The following is an 18,278-nucleotide window of genomic DNA, read 5'->3' as shown; positions in this document are numbered from 1 at the left end:
AAACGTACTAAGTAATTGCAACACAAACACAGACTTTTAACATTTTAACGCGAAAAGATGCCGACGGAAGAAGAGAAGAAGCGGGCCGCAAGGGTGGAGAACAGAAGAGCAGCTCTGGAAGCAGCAAGCGCGTCAACCTCTGAGCAAACGAACGGTAAACGTACAGAGAAAGAGGATGAAAGCTATAAGTCAAGTGTATTCACTGCACGTTATCGTGCAGTGCGCCATTACTGGTTAATAAATAAATAACTCCAGTTAGGCTGGAAAAAAACTAAATCTGCAGGGGTTCAAGGCCAAAAGACCACCCAGCCCGCAATGTGCATTGATTTACTTTTATTTGCTTAGCAGATGCTTTTATCCAAAGTGACTTACAAAAGAGGTCAACAATCGAGTAACTTTAGGCGAGGGCCTGTTTGTTCATCAGGTGTAATAGGACAGGTAACTTGATTGTCAGAAATGAAAAGATGTAATAACTCAATCATAGATTACAATCAGTAAAACAATTAAACGTAAACAAATTAAGCAAGAATATAAAGTATTGTAGCACAAAGTGTTTTTTCCTCTTTTCTGATATTCACAGAACAGACGGGTCTTCAATTGCTTCTTAAACACATTGAGGGAGTCAGTTTCGTTCAGTTCAGATGGAGGTGGGCATCAAACCTAACATTAATGTGCTTACCTCATCCCTCATTATTTCCAGGGCTGGTCCCGGAGGCTTCAAGGCAGTGGGTCTCTTGGACAACAGGGGTACCTGCCTTCATTTCAGCATCACAAGTGGCTGCACATGACTTTGACCAGGTGGTGGTAGCGCAAAATGCCACCTCAGAAGAACTGCAAAAGATTAATAAAGATGACAATCCCTGAACAGTCTGACAGTTCTGTGCCTATATAGTCTATTAAAAATTACGACAAAAACGTAGCTACGAAAAACCCAAATTAAAAAAGTGTTTTTTAGCAGTTTTGTTTCTTAAACGTTCCCCGGTGTTAGCCTGGCATATCTCTATTGGTATTGAATTCCTGATTTTTGGTACATAACAGCAAAAGGCTGCCTCACCAGTTCTTTAAATTTTGGCTCTTGGAATTATAAGCAGACCACAATCAGGACATCTGTGGTTATGATTTGGAGTGTATGGGGACAGGTACTCCAACATATTAGAAGGGGCAATGTTATTTAAAGCATTATACACCATTAGTAGTATTTCAAAGTAAATTCTAAATGACACAGGTAACCAATGTAATGACGCTAAGACTGGTGTGATGTGCTCAGAGTTTCTCTTTCTGGTTAAGATTCTGGCTGCTGCATTCTGCACTAATTACAACCAGTTGATGTCTTTCTTAGGTAGTCCTGTTAGGGGAGCATTACAGTAATTTGGTCGACTAAAAATAAAAGTGTCAATTAATTTTTCAACATTTTACCATGTTCACAGAGGTCTATGATCCTTAAGTCCTAGTAAGCTGGTTAATGAGGGATTTAAAGTTTAGGACAGAGTCCATGATTACCCCTTGATTCTTTAACTCTGTCTTGACATTGTGGAACGAGTCCCGGACACAGACAGGTAGACATGTTTAAGCACCACCACACGTTTATTTACAGCTATTATTTACAATTTAACTGCCACTCAATCCCCAAGACTCCCCAAAGTCCAGGCCTCACACTTCAGGCCGCCTCCACTCCTCTCCACCAAGCTTTGTCCTTCTCCTCACCCGATTCTAGCCTTGAATGAAGCGAGGCGGCCCCTTTTATAATCACCCGGATGTGCTCCAGGTGCTTCCCGGCAATCTTTCACCGGCACTCGCCAGTGTGGCGGAAGTGCCGGCTGCGTACACGGAAGTACTCCGGGTGTCCTTGATTCTCTTCCCCCCAGCACTTCCAGGTGTGGCGGAAGTGCTGAGGTTCCAGGGCTCCAAAGGCATTGGGACGCCCCTTGACGGTGACCACGGGCCTCTACAGGGTTGAGCTTCATAGCTCTGTACCCGTGGTCCCCAAAGCAACCAGGGTGGTTGCCCCCTCGTGGTCTGGGTACCACCCCCAGCCGCGTGCCACAACATTTAATGTTAAGGGATCAAGTTCACTGCGGTGGGTTGGCACCCTGCCCGGGATTGGTTCCTGCCTTGTGCTCTGTGTTGGCTGGGATTGGCTCCAGCAGACCCCCATGACCCTGTAGTTAGGATAAAGCGGGTTGGAAAATGGATGGATGGATAGATCAAGTTCATTTCAAATACCCTCACATTTTTTTTTTCCTTTTTTTTGCCAACCACTAAGATTTCTTTTGATTTTTCCGTATTTAGTTTGAGAAAGATACTACTCATCCATCCAGAAATGCAAGACAGACACTGCACCAGAGAACCAGAATCATCAAGGTCATCAGGCGCTACAAATAAATACATCTGTGTGTCATCTGCAAGGCTGTGGCAGTTCACTTTGTATTTTGAGATAATCTGGCCTAATAGGAGACTGTAAATTGAATAAAGCATTGGGCCCAGAAGAGATCCTTGTGATACATCGTATACAATATCACGGATCTCCGAAGTACAATCACCAGAACTAACAAAGAATGTTCTCCATGTTAGAAACCAGCTCTCTCAGACCTGATTTGGTGATAATTCAAGTGTTTTCCTCATTTCCTGTTAAACATGCAACAGGTTATCTACTTTTACTTTGCAGCTTTTCTACCACAATTATGGACGAGAGTTAGGCAGGTTGCTATTTCATTATCGCTGCTGTTTTGTTAGCTTATTTTTCCTTAATTTATTTTGGGCTTGATAATTTTTTTATTTGTTCTGTGCTAATTTATTTATGTGGATTTTACAAATTTGGATAAGTCATCGTTACTTTCATTTTATACATTTTTGATTTATTTTAACATAATATTTTAGACATTTTACAATGCTGTTTTGTTTTCTTATTGTGTCAACATTTTTTGTCCCACTGTCGTGATTATGTATGTTGGTAATTTTTTAACTCACTTGTTAGGCCATTTTCCTTACTGGTTTATTCCCATGTTGTGTTTTCTAAGGTCCTGAATGTGAATTTTGTATTTATTTTCATAATGGAAATTGTGTTTAGTTATTAGAAGTTGTTGTCGGCATTTAGTTTCTCTTGAGAAGGCGCAATTTCTGTCACCCTTGTCACGATATGTAAGTGGTTGCTGTGGAAGTTATGTGATTGACCTCATCAGCAGGCCGAGTTTGTCTTTCTCAGACAAAACAATATTTGTGTGTGTATTAGTGTTGCTATTCAGACTTCCCAATTTTTGATTATTGCATTCTATTTCCTTACTTTGATTCTTTAATTGGTGGTCACAAAAGTTGGGCCTGATTTTTAGTTTTGATTCTCTGCTTGGCTTACGTTTCCTCTACTGGGGCCACATATATAAAACCTTGCTTAGATTCCATACTGAAATTTTGCTCATGCTCAAAAGGCAAAAATGGCTTATGCGCGAAAATAAATCTGATTTATAAAACCTTATGTACACCACGTGACATGCCAAGTTACTTTGTAAATTTCAGATCAACTTAAAAGCATACGAGGTGTGATCAAAAAATATGGTGAATGTTTAAATAAAAAAAAAAATGACAGTAAAAGACACATTGCCATCAATCCTCCTCAAAATACTCCCCCTCGCTTTGAACACGCTTATCCCATTGTTTTGCCACTTTCTGGAGCAGTTCTAGAAGTCCTCTTTCGTGAGAGTTCCTCTGACATAGCTGGCTTGATGTCCTGCACGTCAGTCAAGAACCAACATCAAGGTGATGGTGATGGTGTTTTTTGATCTTGATGGAATTGTGCAAGCCGAGTTTGTACCCAGGAACACTAAGGTGAATTCTAAATATTATAAAGGCTTATTAGAGTGTTTAAGAGATGATGTGAGAAAGGGGTAAATGGTTTCATCCTCCATCGTGACAATGCTCCGTTTCAAAAATTGCTTCTGGTGCATTCACAAAAGAGGACATCTAGAACTGCTTCAGAAAGTGGCAAGAACAATGGGATAAGTGTGTTCAAAGCGAGGGGGAGTATTTTGGGGTGGGATTAATGGCACTGTGTCTTTTACTGTAATCATGTTTTTTTTATTATTTAAACATTCACCATATTTTTTGATCACATCTCGTAAACTTGTGTAAGAACTTTTTGCCATTCTCTGTCACCTCCCACCAGTAATCATTTATGGCTTAAAAACACCTTTTTCGATTATTCATGATCTAATCACCATATAAATTTGCATATGATCCTGACTGATGCCTCCTCACAAAAGCCACAGAAGAACAGAGAGAAGAAAAGGCAGAAATTACAAGACTTAAGTGAATGTGAACTTCAGGTGTTACTAAGTGACGTGGAGGATCGCAAAAACATTCTTTTAAACAAACGAGTGCAAGCAGCCAAGTGGAGAAAGCAATTGCAACGTACCACAAGAACTGTGTGATATTAAGAACGTCTTTATAGGGTTTGGGTCATCAAAGCACTCATGGCCCATCTCAGGTGGCAGAAGCAGACCAAGTTTGTGCCTTATGTTGTACAGTAGTGAACAAGCCATCACAATGTGGCAAATCTTTTTGGAACTGTACAGCAGTATCTGACGAGTCCAGGCACCGCCATCAACTTTCTAATGAAGCAAAGGTTTGCTCTGTTATTATTTAGAAGATGCCTTCATTCAAGGTGACTTACAAAGCAAATAATATGTAGTCTACAACTAGTATAATATACCATTAACAGCGTACTGCACGATAACGTGCATTGAATACACTTGACTTGAGCATTCCTAGTTTTCATCCTCTTTCTCCGTCTCTGTTTGGCATTCGTTTGCGCAGAGGTTGATGCACTTGCTCTTCTTTTCTCCACCCTAGCGGCCCGCTGCTTCTCTTCTTTCGTTGACATCTTTTCGCGTTAAAACTGATTAAGTTAGTTTTTGTGTTGCAATTACTTAGTACGTTTTCTTTAATTTTTCACTTAAGTGCCAATCTGCCTCAAGAATGATTAGTGAAGGTGGTGGGGAATGAGAACGTCGCCCATACGCATGCGCCGCCCTGCTGCGCGGTGGCGAGAGTTGATTCAACAATAAAATAAAATAAAAATAAAAAGAGTAAAACAAATCATCACCCCGAACGCGGATAGTAGACGTCACGTAGTATATGTGTACCAAATTTCAAGTCAATAGGTGAAACGGTTTGTGAGCTACAGGTGATTTAAAATCCTGGACAGACAAACGAACAGCCACGGTAGCATATTATATAAGAAGATGAGGGCTGATTGAAAGGTAATGACACTGATTTTATTTTTATTCAATACTAGTCATTTAGCCCGTTACAATAACAGGCGCTAGAACAGTAGTGCATAAACATTAGTAGGAACAGTCTATATTAAATGACAAGGGACTTTGACCTCATTCTGTTTGTTGGTCGTATTTCTCTTTGTCGTTCAGCCTTTCTTTTGTTGATTTTTAGTTGCTGTGCTGACCGTTCTTCGTGGGCTGCTGCCGTGTATTGTATGTCTTTAATTTTCTGTGACAGTAATACTGTCTTGTACGTATGCTGGCTTGTACGTCCGTAATATACCTTTAATTTTCTCTGGCGGCAATACAGGCGTGCGCGTCGGTAATATGCCTTTAATTTCCTCTGACAGTAATATCGTGCATCGCACCGTGCCCCGCGCATGCGCACTTCACCAGAAGACACACACACACACACACACGGACACCTGGATGCACACAGGTTTTATTAAAGAGGATCGTATTTATTCAGTATTTATTCAGTATGACTCCACAGGCTTGGAACAATTTTTTCATTTTTGAAGTAGTATTCTTCACATTGAATACATTTTGTATAAAGGTTAAAAAAAAAAATTCAAAGCCAAGTATCATACCGTGTGTGACATCACTTTTAGCATTTTTCACCTCATCATCTGAGGAGAACTTCTTTCCGTGTAGTTATTTTTTTAGTTGTTGTTTTGTTACCGCTCTTCCCAAACTTAATGCAATATCCAATCACACACCTCTGCCATATTCTCAAAGGAACGTTTTCTTCATCCGCCATGCCGACACATACGAGGTGCTTCCACTTGCTGTAACAGAACACTGAAGAATACGGTGGTCCAATTGCAGGCTCACACATGTCGATGTATGCTGTTCACAAACACCTGCACAGCATTCCCAGGTCTACCTCCATGAAAGACAAACAGGGACAGTCTCATTACTTTTCAATCAGCCCTTGTATATAGTATAGTATAGAGCCACTCCATGTTATATAAGACATTTAAAAACTTGTGTTACCTCTTATCCTACGTGTATCTTCAGTGCCTTTCCTCTGTATTTTCGTGTGTTTGAGCCTCTCTTTACCGGTGCTCACTTTCACGTTCACGTTGCCATAAATCCTGCTTCTCAGACACTCATTTCAAGGTATCCTGCTTGCCTCCTGTTCACTTTAATACTTCACGTCTGTGAAGCTGTGCTTCCTACACCTTTACTCCTCTTCATGCGTCTCACAACTTCCTCTTTTGATCACGTCATTTTCTGAAACTGACACTAACCCTCTCTTATTTGTCTGGGCTTAGAACTGGTACCAATTTGGGCTGGTTTTTCCCCCTGGTGGCTAGATTGGGTGTATCCCTGACTAGTCTATAAAAATATAAGAAATATGCAGTAACTCCCTCATGATGTTTTAGCAAACTAGAGGTCCAAAGTTATGATGTAATTATCTGTCACTTCCTTATGATATAATTAATCTGAAAGTAACGGCTCATTACATTTTGTGCTAATAACAAAAAACCTTGAATACTCTGTCTCCTGACATTCGTCAGATGGCAGCATTAGTGTCGGAAATTGATGCATTTATAAGACAACCAGCTGTCTCCCATGACTCCACCCGCGTAGTAATGAAACAAGACAAACTTTAAAAATCAATAAAAAAATATTAAAAAACAATGTAATAATTTGCATTAAGATGAATGTATATTGATAGCTTTTGTGTCCGCTGGCTTCTTGATATACAATATTTTTGGTTTTGCTATCAGGGGCGAGAATGTAGCTATGATCTTTTTGCCAAAATTGTAAAAAGTTGGCAAGGTATCTCTGGCCAAGCGGAAGGTAGGTACGCTCCAACGTCAAACGTTGGCACTGTATCTGATCATGTCCAGCTCTGACAGGAGAGCGTCCACTGTGTGGGGAGAAAAACACATGGCCGTGATATCTCTGCCAATCAGCAGCTACCTTCTAAAACACATGTAGTTCTGATCTCTCTTTCAAAAACATCAAACGTTACTCTTTAATAATCAGTAGATGATAATATCTGTTGAACAAACAGGTATCGCTAGCTACATGGAGGCAAGGTGCGCTACAACACGTGGTGAGAGGTAGAGCAACTCAAACGGAGGCTGGCGCGTGAGTGAGTGAGTGAGGAGGGCCCCACCCGGCTCCCTACTCCTGGGGTCCCGCTTTCCTCACCCCTCTGCCCACATCCTGTTTCTTAGATTTTTCAGTGCCACAAAAAAACTATGATACTTAGTGCGATGAGAGAAGTCGCAAAATCAACCGGAATGTTCAAGCAAATTATAGAAAAAAAAAAACGATCTAAATTCATTAAGTAGTTCTCGTGAAAAGTGGACAGACATACAGACAGTGGATTTTATACATATATAAAGAGTATCAATAGCAGCAGATTAGGACTGAAGGGATGTGTTGTATACCTGAAAGAAGCTATGGCTGTGTTCTCAAAAACTGCATGTAAAACTGTTTTGTTACCAGGCAATTATCATATTGTATCTTAGTTGAGCATCCCATGGAGTCTGACAGAATGTAATGAGCACAATGGAAGTAGTATTTCACCAAGAGTTGAATAACTCGGTGACTGCTAAATATGAGTTAATCTGTAGTAGGCGATTTATTGACAGATGCCACCTATAAGTTATCTTGTAAACTGTCTACGGGGCTGTGTACCAAATACAAGCATATTTCGCAAAAATAATTTACTTATGTAGAATCGCGATCATGTGAATATCTGACAGAGTTTAGCATCTCATCATTATCAAGTCCAAATGGAAACTGCTGCAACAAATTGTGCAAGCTCAAGAAGTTTACACCTAACCAAGTTATCACACGGCTGGAGAGCACAAAGAATTTTCTGTTGTATGGGCCAAATATGAGGTGACTGAAATGGATTTTTTAAGAGAAAATACTTTTGCTCCATAACAAAATGCGATTAATTAGTTTATCAAATGAATATGAATGTCAGCAACTTACGGAATTTGTCTGTTTTGACTGTGGCAGTCAATGCATTAAATAGACAAAACAGGCAATGCAGAAGAATAGTTTCAAGCCAGGGAAAGGCAAACACTTTCACTGTCACAGAAGCAATTTGGAGTTATCAATATACACCGGCGGGGAGCTACAGGAGGATTAGCACAGCATGTAAAGCCAAAAATTGCTTTACAATCCTAACATTATGGGATATCCTGTGTCACACACGCGTGCGCTTTGGAGACAATCAACAAGCCCGAAGGTGAGCGAAAATGTAATAGACGAGAGATTGTTATATGGTAATAATGCCTCTCTTTCTGACCCCTCAGAACTAAAGAAGACAAATGAATCAATAACAACATCCACAGACAATAATTCAGATGACGATTCACTATCCACTTCCTCATCACTAAAAACACTTCTGGCTCCTCGAGATGACATCACCTTCAGTCCGCTCCCGATGACGTCACTTCCAGTCCCCTTCACGATGACGTCACTTCCGGCTCCAGCCAATGATGCCACTTCTGGTCCCCTCCCGATGACGTCACTTCCGGCTCCAGCTAATGACGTCACTTCCGGTCCCTTTCTGATGACGTCACTTCCACCTCCAGAGGATGACGTCACTTCCGTTTACTCATTTCCGCCTGCCATTTTCCATACTGTTTGTTGAATGTCTGAAAAGAATTTATCATGTTGACCACAAAAGAACAACAACATTATATGGGGCAATTCCCAAACTCTTGCTAAAGATTTTTTTGGAGTTTTTTATCTCACACCTGCCATAAGTTTGCACTGACGTAAAAACAACTGAACAGTATGTTTATGTTAAACACATTATAACGATTCTTAACAATAAATACAAAGCAGCAACAATGTAAAAGTACACAAACATATATTCTACTTTTCTGTATATAATTGTGATATATTTACCATTTTTCCGTGTTTTAAACTTTCTGTCATTGCATCTGGTGAGAACTTAAAAAAATGTCATAAAGAAATAAAAGCAAATAAAAACACTATTAGTGGGAACATCTTTAAGGGGCGATGACAGTCATTAAGTATGGTGCCCATACTATATTAGATGTGATGATAATGCTGGATAATAATCAGTGCCATATGTAATGAGGGCAAAGGAGCAACACTTTTCATTTAACAAGTTGCCATGTATTGGGAGAGGTTTTTGGTTTGTAGAAAGTGGTATGATGGGTAACTCTATCCTGGATTCAGTGAATCAAGTGAAAGTGTGATTTGACGATGAAATACTGCTGACCAACTGCACTGTCCGCCGTAGTGATTGACTGCTTTAGATGACTTGCAAGAGAAATGGGAAGGAGTGTGACTTCTTGTACAACTTGGACACACAACTTGGCGTAAACCATTGCTGGAAACTAAATACCCAAGAAATGAAAAATGTGTCTTAGAATATCTGAGCATAAGTCACCTGGGAGAGGGTTCATTTACCCTCATTTTCTAGTTCGCTTACGCCATTTCAAAGTGTTATTCATACATGGATATCTGTTTCTGAATACCCTGCGCACCACTTTTTATTTTTAAAATGGTGTGGAAATGACAGCTCAGGACTGCGGCAAGAACTTTTAGGGCTCCAACTAGGTTGTCACTTTTGTTCATCCGAAGACAAGAAAACAAAAAAAAAAAGAAATGAAATAGCGCTTGTTGGCAGGGCCGGATTAAGACGAAATTGGGCCTGATGCTGCAGCACAAAAAAGGCCTATTTTTTCTCAGCATTGGTGCAATTGCATTCGTCACTCACCGTACATGCGCACTCAGACCGACCAAGGAGCCTTAATTGCTTGTGACGCAACCTGCCAGCTTTAATTGAACATGAACAATGATAATGATGTAGTATCTTAACAACTTGAGATTAACATCAAACTATGTAACATTAACAGTGCACTTAATGCAGAAAAGGCTAAACCAGATCAACTTAACCTAGGCATATTGTCACCCTAACTACTGCACTAGTGCTGCTTACTTATATTGCTGTTTTTCAAGCCTTAGCAAGCACAAATTCTTCGATCGTGTCAGTGTAGTCAAGGCTGCGCAGCAGTTCACGCTCAATGCTCATAAGCGCCAGCATGCTTAGCCTTTCCTGCCCCATTGAGGACCGCAGCTCTTCTTTGACTATTCCCAACTTTGAGAAGCTCCGCTTGTCGGAGGCATTGGACACCATCATGCACAGATAGATGCGCAACCCAATCTCCATCCATCCATCCTCTTCCGCTTATCCGAGGTTGGGTCGCGGGGGCAGCAGCTTGAGCAGAGATGCCCAGACTTCCCTCTCCCCGGCCACTTCTTCTAGCTCTTCTGGGAGAATCCCGAGGCGTTCCCAGGCCAGCTGGGAGACATAGTCCCTCCAGCATGTCCTGGGTCTTCCACGGGGCCTCCTCCCGGTTGGACGTGCCCAGAACACTTTACCAGGGAGGTGTCCAGGAGGCATCCTGATCAGATGCCCGAGCCACCTCATCTGACTCCTTTCAATGCGGAGGAGCAGCGGCTCTACTCTGAGCCCCTCCCGGATGACTGAGCTTCTCACCCTATCTTTAAGGGAAAGCCCAGACACCCTGCGGAGGAAACTCATTTCAGCCGCTTGTATTCGCGATCTCGTTCTTTCGGTCAGTACCCATAGCACATGACCATAGGTGAGGGTAGGAACATAGATCGACCGGTAAATCGAGAGCTTTGCCTTTCGGCTCAGATCCTTTTTCACCATGACAGATCGAATCAGCTGTGAACCGATCCAGAAAGAGCTGAAGATCACGGCCTGATGAAGCAAACAGGACAACATCATCTGCAAAAAGCAGTGACCCAATCCTGAGTCCACCAAGCCGGACCCCCTCAACACCTTGGCTGCGCCTAGAAACCCAACTGCGCAACCCAATCTCGACGTTTGGAAATGTCTGAGAAAGATTCAACGATGACAAAAGCCTGTACATGGTAAGCTCTGCTGATTTGTTCCAAGTGTGCATAAATGCAGCAAACTGTATCAGCGGAAAATTCTCGTCTGTTTTCATCTGGGCCTATTTTAGGAATGGGCCTAATGCTGCAGCATGAATAGCACCCATGTTAATCTGGCCATGCTTGTTGGCGTACGTCCCCACAACAGGAAATTGAACAAAGGTAGAATGAATTTTCGTCTGTCTTAGTGGAGCTCTGTCTTGTGGGTTGCTTTGAACAAAAATGATGCCTCTTTCTGGGATGCCCAGGGTTTTATGGTGGTTGAACCGGAAGAGGCAGGGTTAAATGCCTTCACCGGGCAGCTTCTCAAGAAAGAAGGAGAGGACAGCGTTAGCGGCAGCACCTCTTCTCGTCTCTGTAGGTTATTACATACCTCGACTGAGCACGCAACAATGGGTTATTAACTCATACTATGATGTGACTTTATACAGTAGTAGCCAAGAAAGCCTGTTCTTGTAGTGCTCCTCCTACCCAAAGACGAAGGCAGAAGGATATACAAAACAAAGATAATGTATTCAATCAAGGATTAGACAAAGGGAGAAAACAAAACAGAAAAAAAGTGGAATTAAAATAACAAAACCAGGGGTGGCATGGTGGCTGCTCTCTTGTTAGTCTCCAAATGCCACTGAACACATCTACTCTTACCTTTCTTTTTAACCCAGAATGGCTACTCCTTGTGACTTTTGGCACTTCATGCCTCTATGCATTTTGTCATGGAAGGGTTTTGGGGAGACCCTGTTCTAAAACAGATTCTTTTATTTGCTCAACCAGATTGTGTGTTACAGTGCATCCGGAAAGTATTCACAGCACTTTTTCCACATTTTGTTATGTTACAGCCTTATTCCAAAATGGATTACATTCATTTTTTTCCTCAGAATTCCACACACAACACCCCATAATGACAACGTGAAAAAAGTTTGCTTGAAGTTTTTGCAAATTTGAGCTCAGGTGCATCCTGTTTCCCCTGATCATCCTTGAGATGTTTCTGCAGCTTAATTGGAGTCCACCTGTGGTAAATTCAGTTGACTGGACATGATTTGGAAAGGCACACACCTGTCTATATAAGGTCCCACAGTTGACAGTTCATGTCAGAGCACAAACCAAGCATGAAGTCAAAAGGAATTGTCTGTAGACCTCCGAGACAGGATTGTCTCGAGGCACAAATCTGGGGAAGGTTACAGAAAAATGTCTGCTGCTTTGAAGGTCCCAATGAGCACAGTGGCCTCCATCATCAAGTGGAAGAAGTTCGAAACCACCAGGACTCTTCCTAGAGCTGGCCGGCCATCTAAACTGAGCGATCGGGGGAGAAGGGCCTTAGTCAGGGAGGTGACCAAGAACCCGATGGTCACTCTGTCAGAGCTCCAGAGGTCCTCTGTGGAGAGAGGAGAACCGTCCAGAAGGACAACCATCTCTGCAGCAATCCACCAATCAGGCCTGTATTGTAGAGTGGCCAGACGGAAGCCACTCCTTAGTAAAAGGCACATGGCAGCCTGCCTGGAGTTTGCCAAAAGGCACCTGAAGGACTCTCAGACCATGAAAAAGAAAATTCTCTGGTCTGATGAGACAAAGATTGAACTCTTTGGTGTGAATGCCAGGCGTCACGTTTGGAGGAAACCTGGCAGCATCCCTACAGTGAAGCATGGTGGTGGCAGCATCATGTTGTGGGGATGTTTTTCAGTGGCAGGAACTGGGAGACTAGTCAGGATAAAGGGAAAGATGACTGCAGCAATGTACAGAGACATCCTGGATGAAAACCTGCTCCACAGCGCTCTTGACCTCAGACTGGGGCGACGGTTCATCTTTCAGCAGGACAACGACCCTAAGCACACTGCCAAGATATCAAAGGAGTGGCTTCAGGACAACTCTGTGAATGTCCTTGAGTGGCCCAGCCAGAGCCCAGACTTGAATCCGATTGAACATCTCTGGAGAGATCTTAAAATGGCTGTGCACCGACGCTTCCCATCCAACCTGATGGAGCTTGAGAGGTGCTGCAAAGAGGAATGGGCGAAACTGGCCAAGGATAGGTGTGCCAAGCTTGTGGCATCATATTCAACAAGACTTGAGGCTGTAATTGCTGCCAAAGGTGCATCGACAAAGTATTGAGCAAAGGCTGTGAATACTTATGTACATGGGATTTCTCAGTTTTTTTATTTTTAATAAATTTGCAAAAACCTCAAGTAAACTTTTTTCACGTTGTCATTATGGGGTGTTGTGTGTGGAATTCTGAGGAAAAAAATGAATTTAATCCATTTTGGAATAAGGCTGTAACATAACAAAAGGTGGAAAAAGTGATGCGCTGTGCTTCACTTCTCTAATACAGGACGTCTTTGTTTATTAATTTACAGTACATCTTAGAACAAATAATAAATGCCAGCAAAGGGAGCAGGCAAAAAAAAAAAACTTGCATTCACTCTTTACAGATTTAGCATTCTTAATATGACAAAGTGGAAGAAAAAGCAAACGGATGTGGCAAATCTTTATATATAAAACGCTATCCTGGATGTTCGTTTGTCTCTCCAGGATTTTAAATCACCTGTAGCTCACAAACCGTTTGAACTATTGACCTGAAATTTGGTACACATATACTACATGATGTCTACTATCTGTTTGTGCAGTGATGATTGACCTCCAAGATTATTCCTCTTTTAATTTTTATTTTATTTTATTGTAGAATCAACTCTTGGCAGCGGCCAGCAGGGCGCATGCGTACAGGCGCCATTCTCATTCCCTACCACATTCGCAGTCACTTCCCTTACCCTTTCATATTTTAAATCATTCTTGAGGCAGATTGAAGAGTTAAGTGCTCGCTTAAGTGAAAAATTAAAGAAAACATACTAAGTAATTGCAACACAAACACTGACTTAATCAGTTTTAACGCGAGAAGGTGCAGACAAAAGAAGTGAAGAAGCGGGCCGCTAGGGTGGAGAAAAGAAGAGCTGCTCAGAATGCAGCAAGCACATCAACCTCTGAGCAAACGAATGATAAACGTACAGAAAATGAGGATGAAAACTAGGAATTCTCAAGTCAAGTGGGTTCACTGCATGTGATTGTGCAGTGCGCTGTTACTGGTCACCAATAAAACCTGGATATTTCATGACCTGTCCTGACATTGTGGCATTCAGTCTCCTAAGGTTAAACTGCTGAGTCTCACATCATGGGTCTTCTAGGTGGCTACAGCATGTTCTTCCTTCATCTTCAAGCTGTCTAATGTCATTTCAGCAGATCATATCAGCACACGTTCACAAAGAGTTCCAAAGCTTTAAGTCCAGAAAGTGACAATTAAATCTAAATGTGCTACTATATGACCTTTCCCTAAATCCTACTTGTCTGTAAAAGGTGTCTACCTGTTCCTTTGTGATAGTGCCTTCTGTCCCGACTAACACTTCCTCTTCCTGTGGTTCAATTTGCTGCTGTCACAGAGGTCAAAAGTTCAAATAAGAAGAAAAGAAACTAAAAATTTAACATACAGTTTAACGTCATAAAATATCGTCTATAGTGCTTTTAAGCACTTTAAAGTGCATTCGCCTACAATCATTTCTGAGAGTGGACCGTGCACTCAGGTTTGGCTCTTTCTCATTCCAAACCACATTACACTGACCTGTAATTCAACTTGCTGTTAATAATAATATCAGATTGATGAGGCCAAAAGGAGAACATCATTTACAAGTAACAGAGATGAAACGTTTAATTCTGCAAAATGGACGCCGTACAAGCTGCAGCTGAGTCTTTATAGTTAGCAGATGAAAGTTATGACCGAGAGATGAGCCGGCACTGACACTTCATTCCAACCACCACATTGAATGGACTCCATGGAATGCCAGTGAATACAGAGACCAGACACCATGCAGCAGCAACAGCAGCCAGAAAACTCCATAATCTTGATGTACCCTTATTTGTTTTAACCCTTTTGGCCCTGGATTTTCTGTTTTTATGGGAAACATTATTTTGTGAGATATTCTACCTCTGGGGTGTATAGGAAGCTCAAAAATGAAAAGAAAAAGAAATTATCACTATTATTATACAATAGCTGCCAATACTACTTGTTTCACTTCCGTGTTCTGCAGATTGTTTGCCAGTCTCTCCAGTCTGAGCTAATACTAGCACACCCGGTTCCAATGGCAGCAAACATACCTGTGCTTTACAAAAACGGCTGCAGATATATGTACTACCGTGTTTCCCCGAAAATAAGACAGGTTCTTATATTAATTTGTGAATTTCCCCTTGGGATTAATAAAGTATCTATCTATCTATCTATCTATCTAATTTTTCCTCCAAAAGACGCGCTAGGGCTTATTTTCAGGGGATGTCTTGTTTTTCCATGAACAAAAATATACATTTCTCTCTATTAGTAAAAAAAAATCTTGGAAGGCTTAGAAGGAGACGATACGTGATTTTCTCAGAGACACTTTAACAACCCGCAAAACAAGGCAGTGAGACAAAAGGACAGCTGCTGCACAGGCTTTTAAACGATCGACACGCAGCACGACAGCAGTAAGACAGCGGCTGATTCGACCGCGTCTCCTTAGCGTGCGTTCAGCCCCCCCTTCACAACGCGAGCGGCAGAGACGCGAAGTGGCTGGTGTGCAGTGCGCCCCGGGGGGTGGGCGAGTGAAGTGAGCTGGGGGCATGACACCCTAGTATTCTAGAACAAAAATCTAGTTTTTTTCAAATACAGTCATGTCATCATCTTCTGGAACATCATCATAACTCTCCATAACCCCGAATTCCATCATGAATTTCTTGCAACTCCATTTCCTTTAGAACAATTGGCCCCAATCTCTCATGACTAGCAATAGAGCTTTCATTAAATGAGCACCTCTTGCTCATGTAGCCTGCTTGTAGTGCATTCGGATATCCAACTTCTTCTCTTTGCAGAAAGCAGTAAGATTTTTGCCCTGGGACTTCTCCACAATTCCTTTCTTGTACTCGACAGAATAGCTCTTTCTTTTTGCACTCATCTTGTCGGGGGGTCAAAATACCGGTATTATTTCCTGTTCATCTGTGTACATACAATAGTAGTAGGTGTTTATCGCTCATCCAAAGTCGCCTGTGTGGGATCGTAACTAGGGCTTATTTTCGGAGTAGGGCTTATATTACGAGCATCCTGAAAAATCATGCTAGGGCTTATTTTCGGGGAAAGACGGTAGTAATAGGATGTCAGGGCCAAAAGGGTTAAATGTGTATAATTGTATTAATCTAATTACAGGAACAGAACAGTGACACAGTGGTTAGCACTGCTACCTTATGGGCCCAGCAGCCTGTTTTGTGGAGTTTGCATGTTTTTCTTGGCCCTGTTTGAATGTCTGCGTGAGTTTGCCCTGGTATGGACTGCCTTGCCTCTTATACTTTATTTGGTTTGAGAATGTTATGTTATAAAATCTAATTAACATTATAAATATCATTGTTCTGTCTATTTATGCAAGCAACCAATTTTTTCGTGCGCTCATTTTCATGACGGTACCAGCACCATGACTTACCAGTTTCATGTAAATGAGATGTTCAGTGCAATGTATTTTTATTAACTACGTTCCTTTGTGTTTTATCATTCCAGCACCAAGCACTGCACAGTATGGAGTCAGAGGAAGTGGAGAAGTTCTTTTTTCCTGCTTGTACCTGGTGTCTGCAGTCTACTTCTTCTTGATCAGCCTATACTAGCTGAAGATGTCCATTCACAATGAATGTAAAGAACCCTAAAAGAACTGCAAACTCGTACCTTGACAGGATCCAATCTGGTACAGTTGGTTAAAAACAGTGCGGGATATCAACAGCATTACTAACATGGGGATGCTCACTCCTTTTTGAATCGACCATTATGTAAATACCTTATTTCAGTATTTTGTTTTTTGTTTGTTCTTTTGTTTTGTTTTTTTATTATTACATACATTAGCTTGTGAATCATTTCTCATTGTTGCATATGATCACCAAAGTATAGGAATTCTTTTGGTGATATTACTTGTTGCACTATGTTTTGTTAATTTCAATGAATGAAAAATTGCTGGTTTTACAAGGTCTCAAATTTGGAAGTTTTTAAAACAGAATTCCGCTCTTTTTCCTATTTGGCATAAAAAAATGTATCACATTCAGAAAATCATAGAGGTCTATTAACATAACCCTACAGAAAATTCTATAAAGTATTCTAAAGTGTTTAAGTATTCTTTATAAGCTTCTCCAAAAGTATACGAAAATTATAAAGTAGTAGCAAGAATGGGACACAGGGTGTGTACGCACGAGTGTGTGTTTTTGAAACAGAATCCTTGGAAATGCATCACTTACAAAACTGAATTTTATTTTTATTTTTCCACAAACGTTTACTACTGTCTTCTAAATTCTCCTTTTTGAAAAATATTTTAAGATGCAGGGATGGAATCAAAACACAATTTCTGCTTCAAAGAAGACCTTTCAGACTCATCGAGGACTTTGTGTTTCAAATTATTGAAAAATATATTTTATTTGTTATTGGTATTTAATAATTTTGACTGGTGTTAATGTTATTTCTACATGTGGTTGTAAATTAGCTTTACAAACTTCAATTAATGAGTTAAAAGGTTTTGAAACTTTGGCACCCATTTTGAAATTTATATCAACGTGAAAAGGTATTGCATCGTGCAAAATCTCAAGCGCCACCGTTCTGCATTGTTTCCCCCAGGCAGTAGCGTCGGTGACTGTTGCTGAAGCTGCCCCTAACTTAACCCTAACCCTACACCTAACGCCTAACCCTGTCTTAATAAGGCGAATCGATCTTCTGTACAATTTCAACCTTATTATGTGGTTGTTAAAAACACAGCCAAGTGTTTAATCGTCTCATTATTGTGTGCTGATGGCATTAAAATGGTCACGAATGAAAATCGTTTCATTAGTCGTCAATAAATATCTATGTCTATGACTTCTGTTACTCATTTACACGTTTTCTATGCAGCCCAGGGATAGATGAGAAATTAGACAGTAACTCGCATTTTACAAAAGCGAGGAGACTATTCAGTCCATCGGGCTTATTAAGTGATGCTTTTTCCACACTAACACAGTGTTTTCATTTTAATTTTTTTTTCCATCCACTCTAGGGTTTTTAGATATTTTCTA

At 41.1% G+C, this 18,278-nt stretch overlaps 1 protein-coding gene across 1 annotated transcript in view; it reads left to right on the top strand.

Annotated features, from left to right (window-relative positions):
* The window catches only part of negr1 (neuronal growth regulator 1), a 782,727-nt gene extending 764,843 nt beyond the window's left edge, over positions 1-17,884 (top strand). The window contains exon 7 of the mRNA XM_028812146.2: positions 16,753-17,884. Coding sequence (XP_028667979.1) covers positions 16,753-16,856 — 104 coding nt within the window. The 3' untranslated portion in view covers positions 16,857-17,884. The remainder of the gene's footprint in view (positions 1-16,752) is intronic.
* Positions 17,885-18,278: the final 394 nt, after the last annotated feature.

The sequence above is a fragment of the Erpetoichthys calabaricus genome, chromosome 10 (assembly GCF_900747795.2).
Source record: "Erpetoichthys calabaricus chromosome 10, fErpCal1.3, whole genome shotgun sequence".
NCBI lineage: Eukaryota > Metazoa > Chordata > Cladistia > Polypteriformes > Polypteridae > Erpetoichthys > Erpetoichthys calabaricus.
The sequence above is the reverse complement of the archived record's forward strand: the minus strand, read 5'-3'. Positions and strand labels throughout refer to the sequence as shown.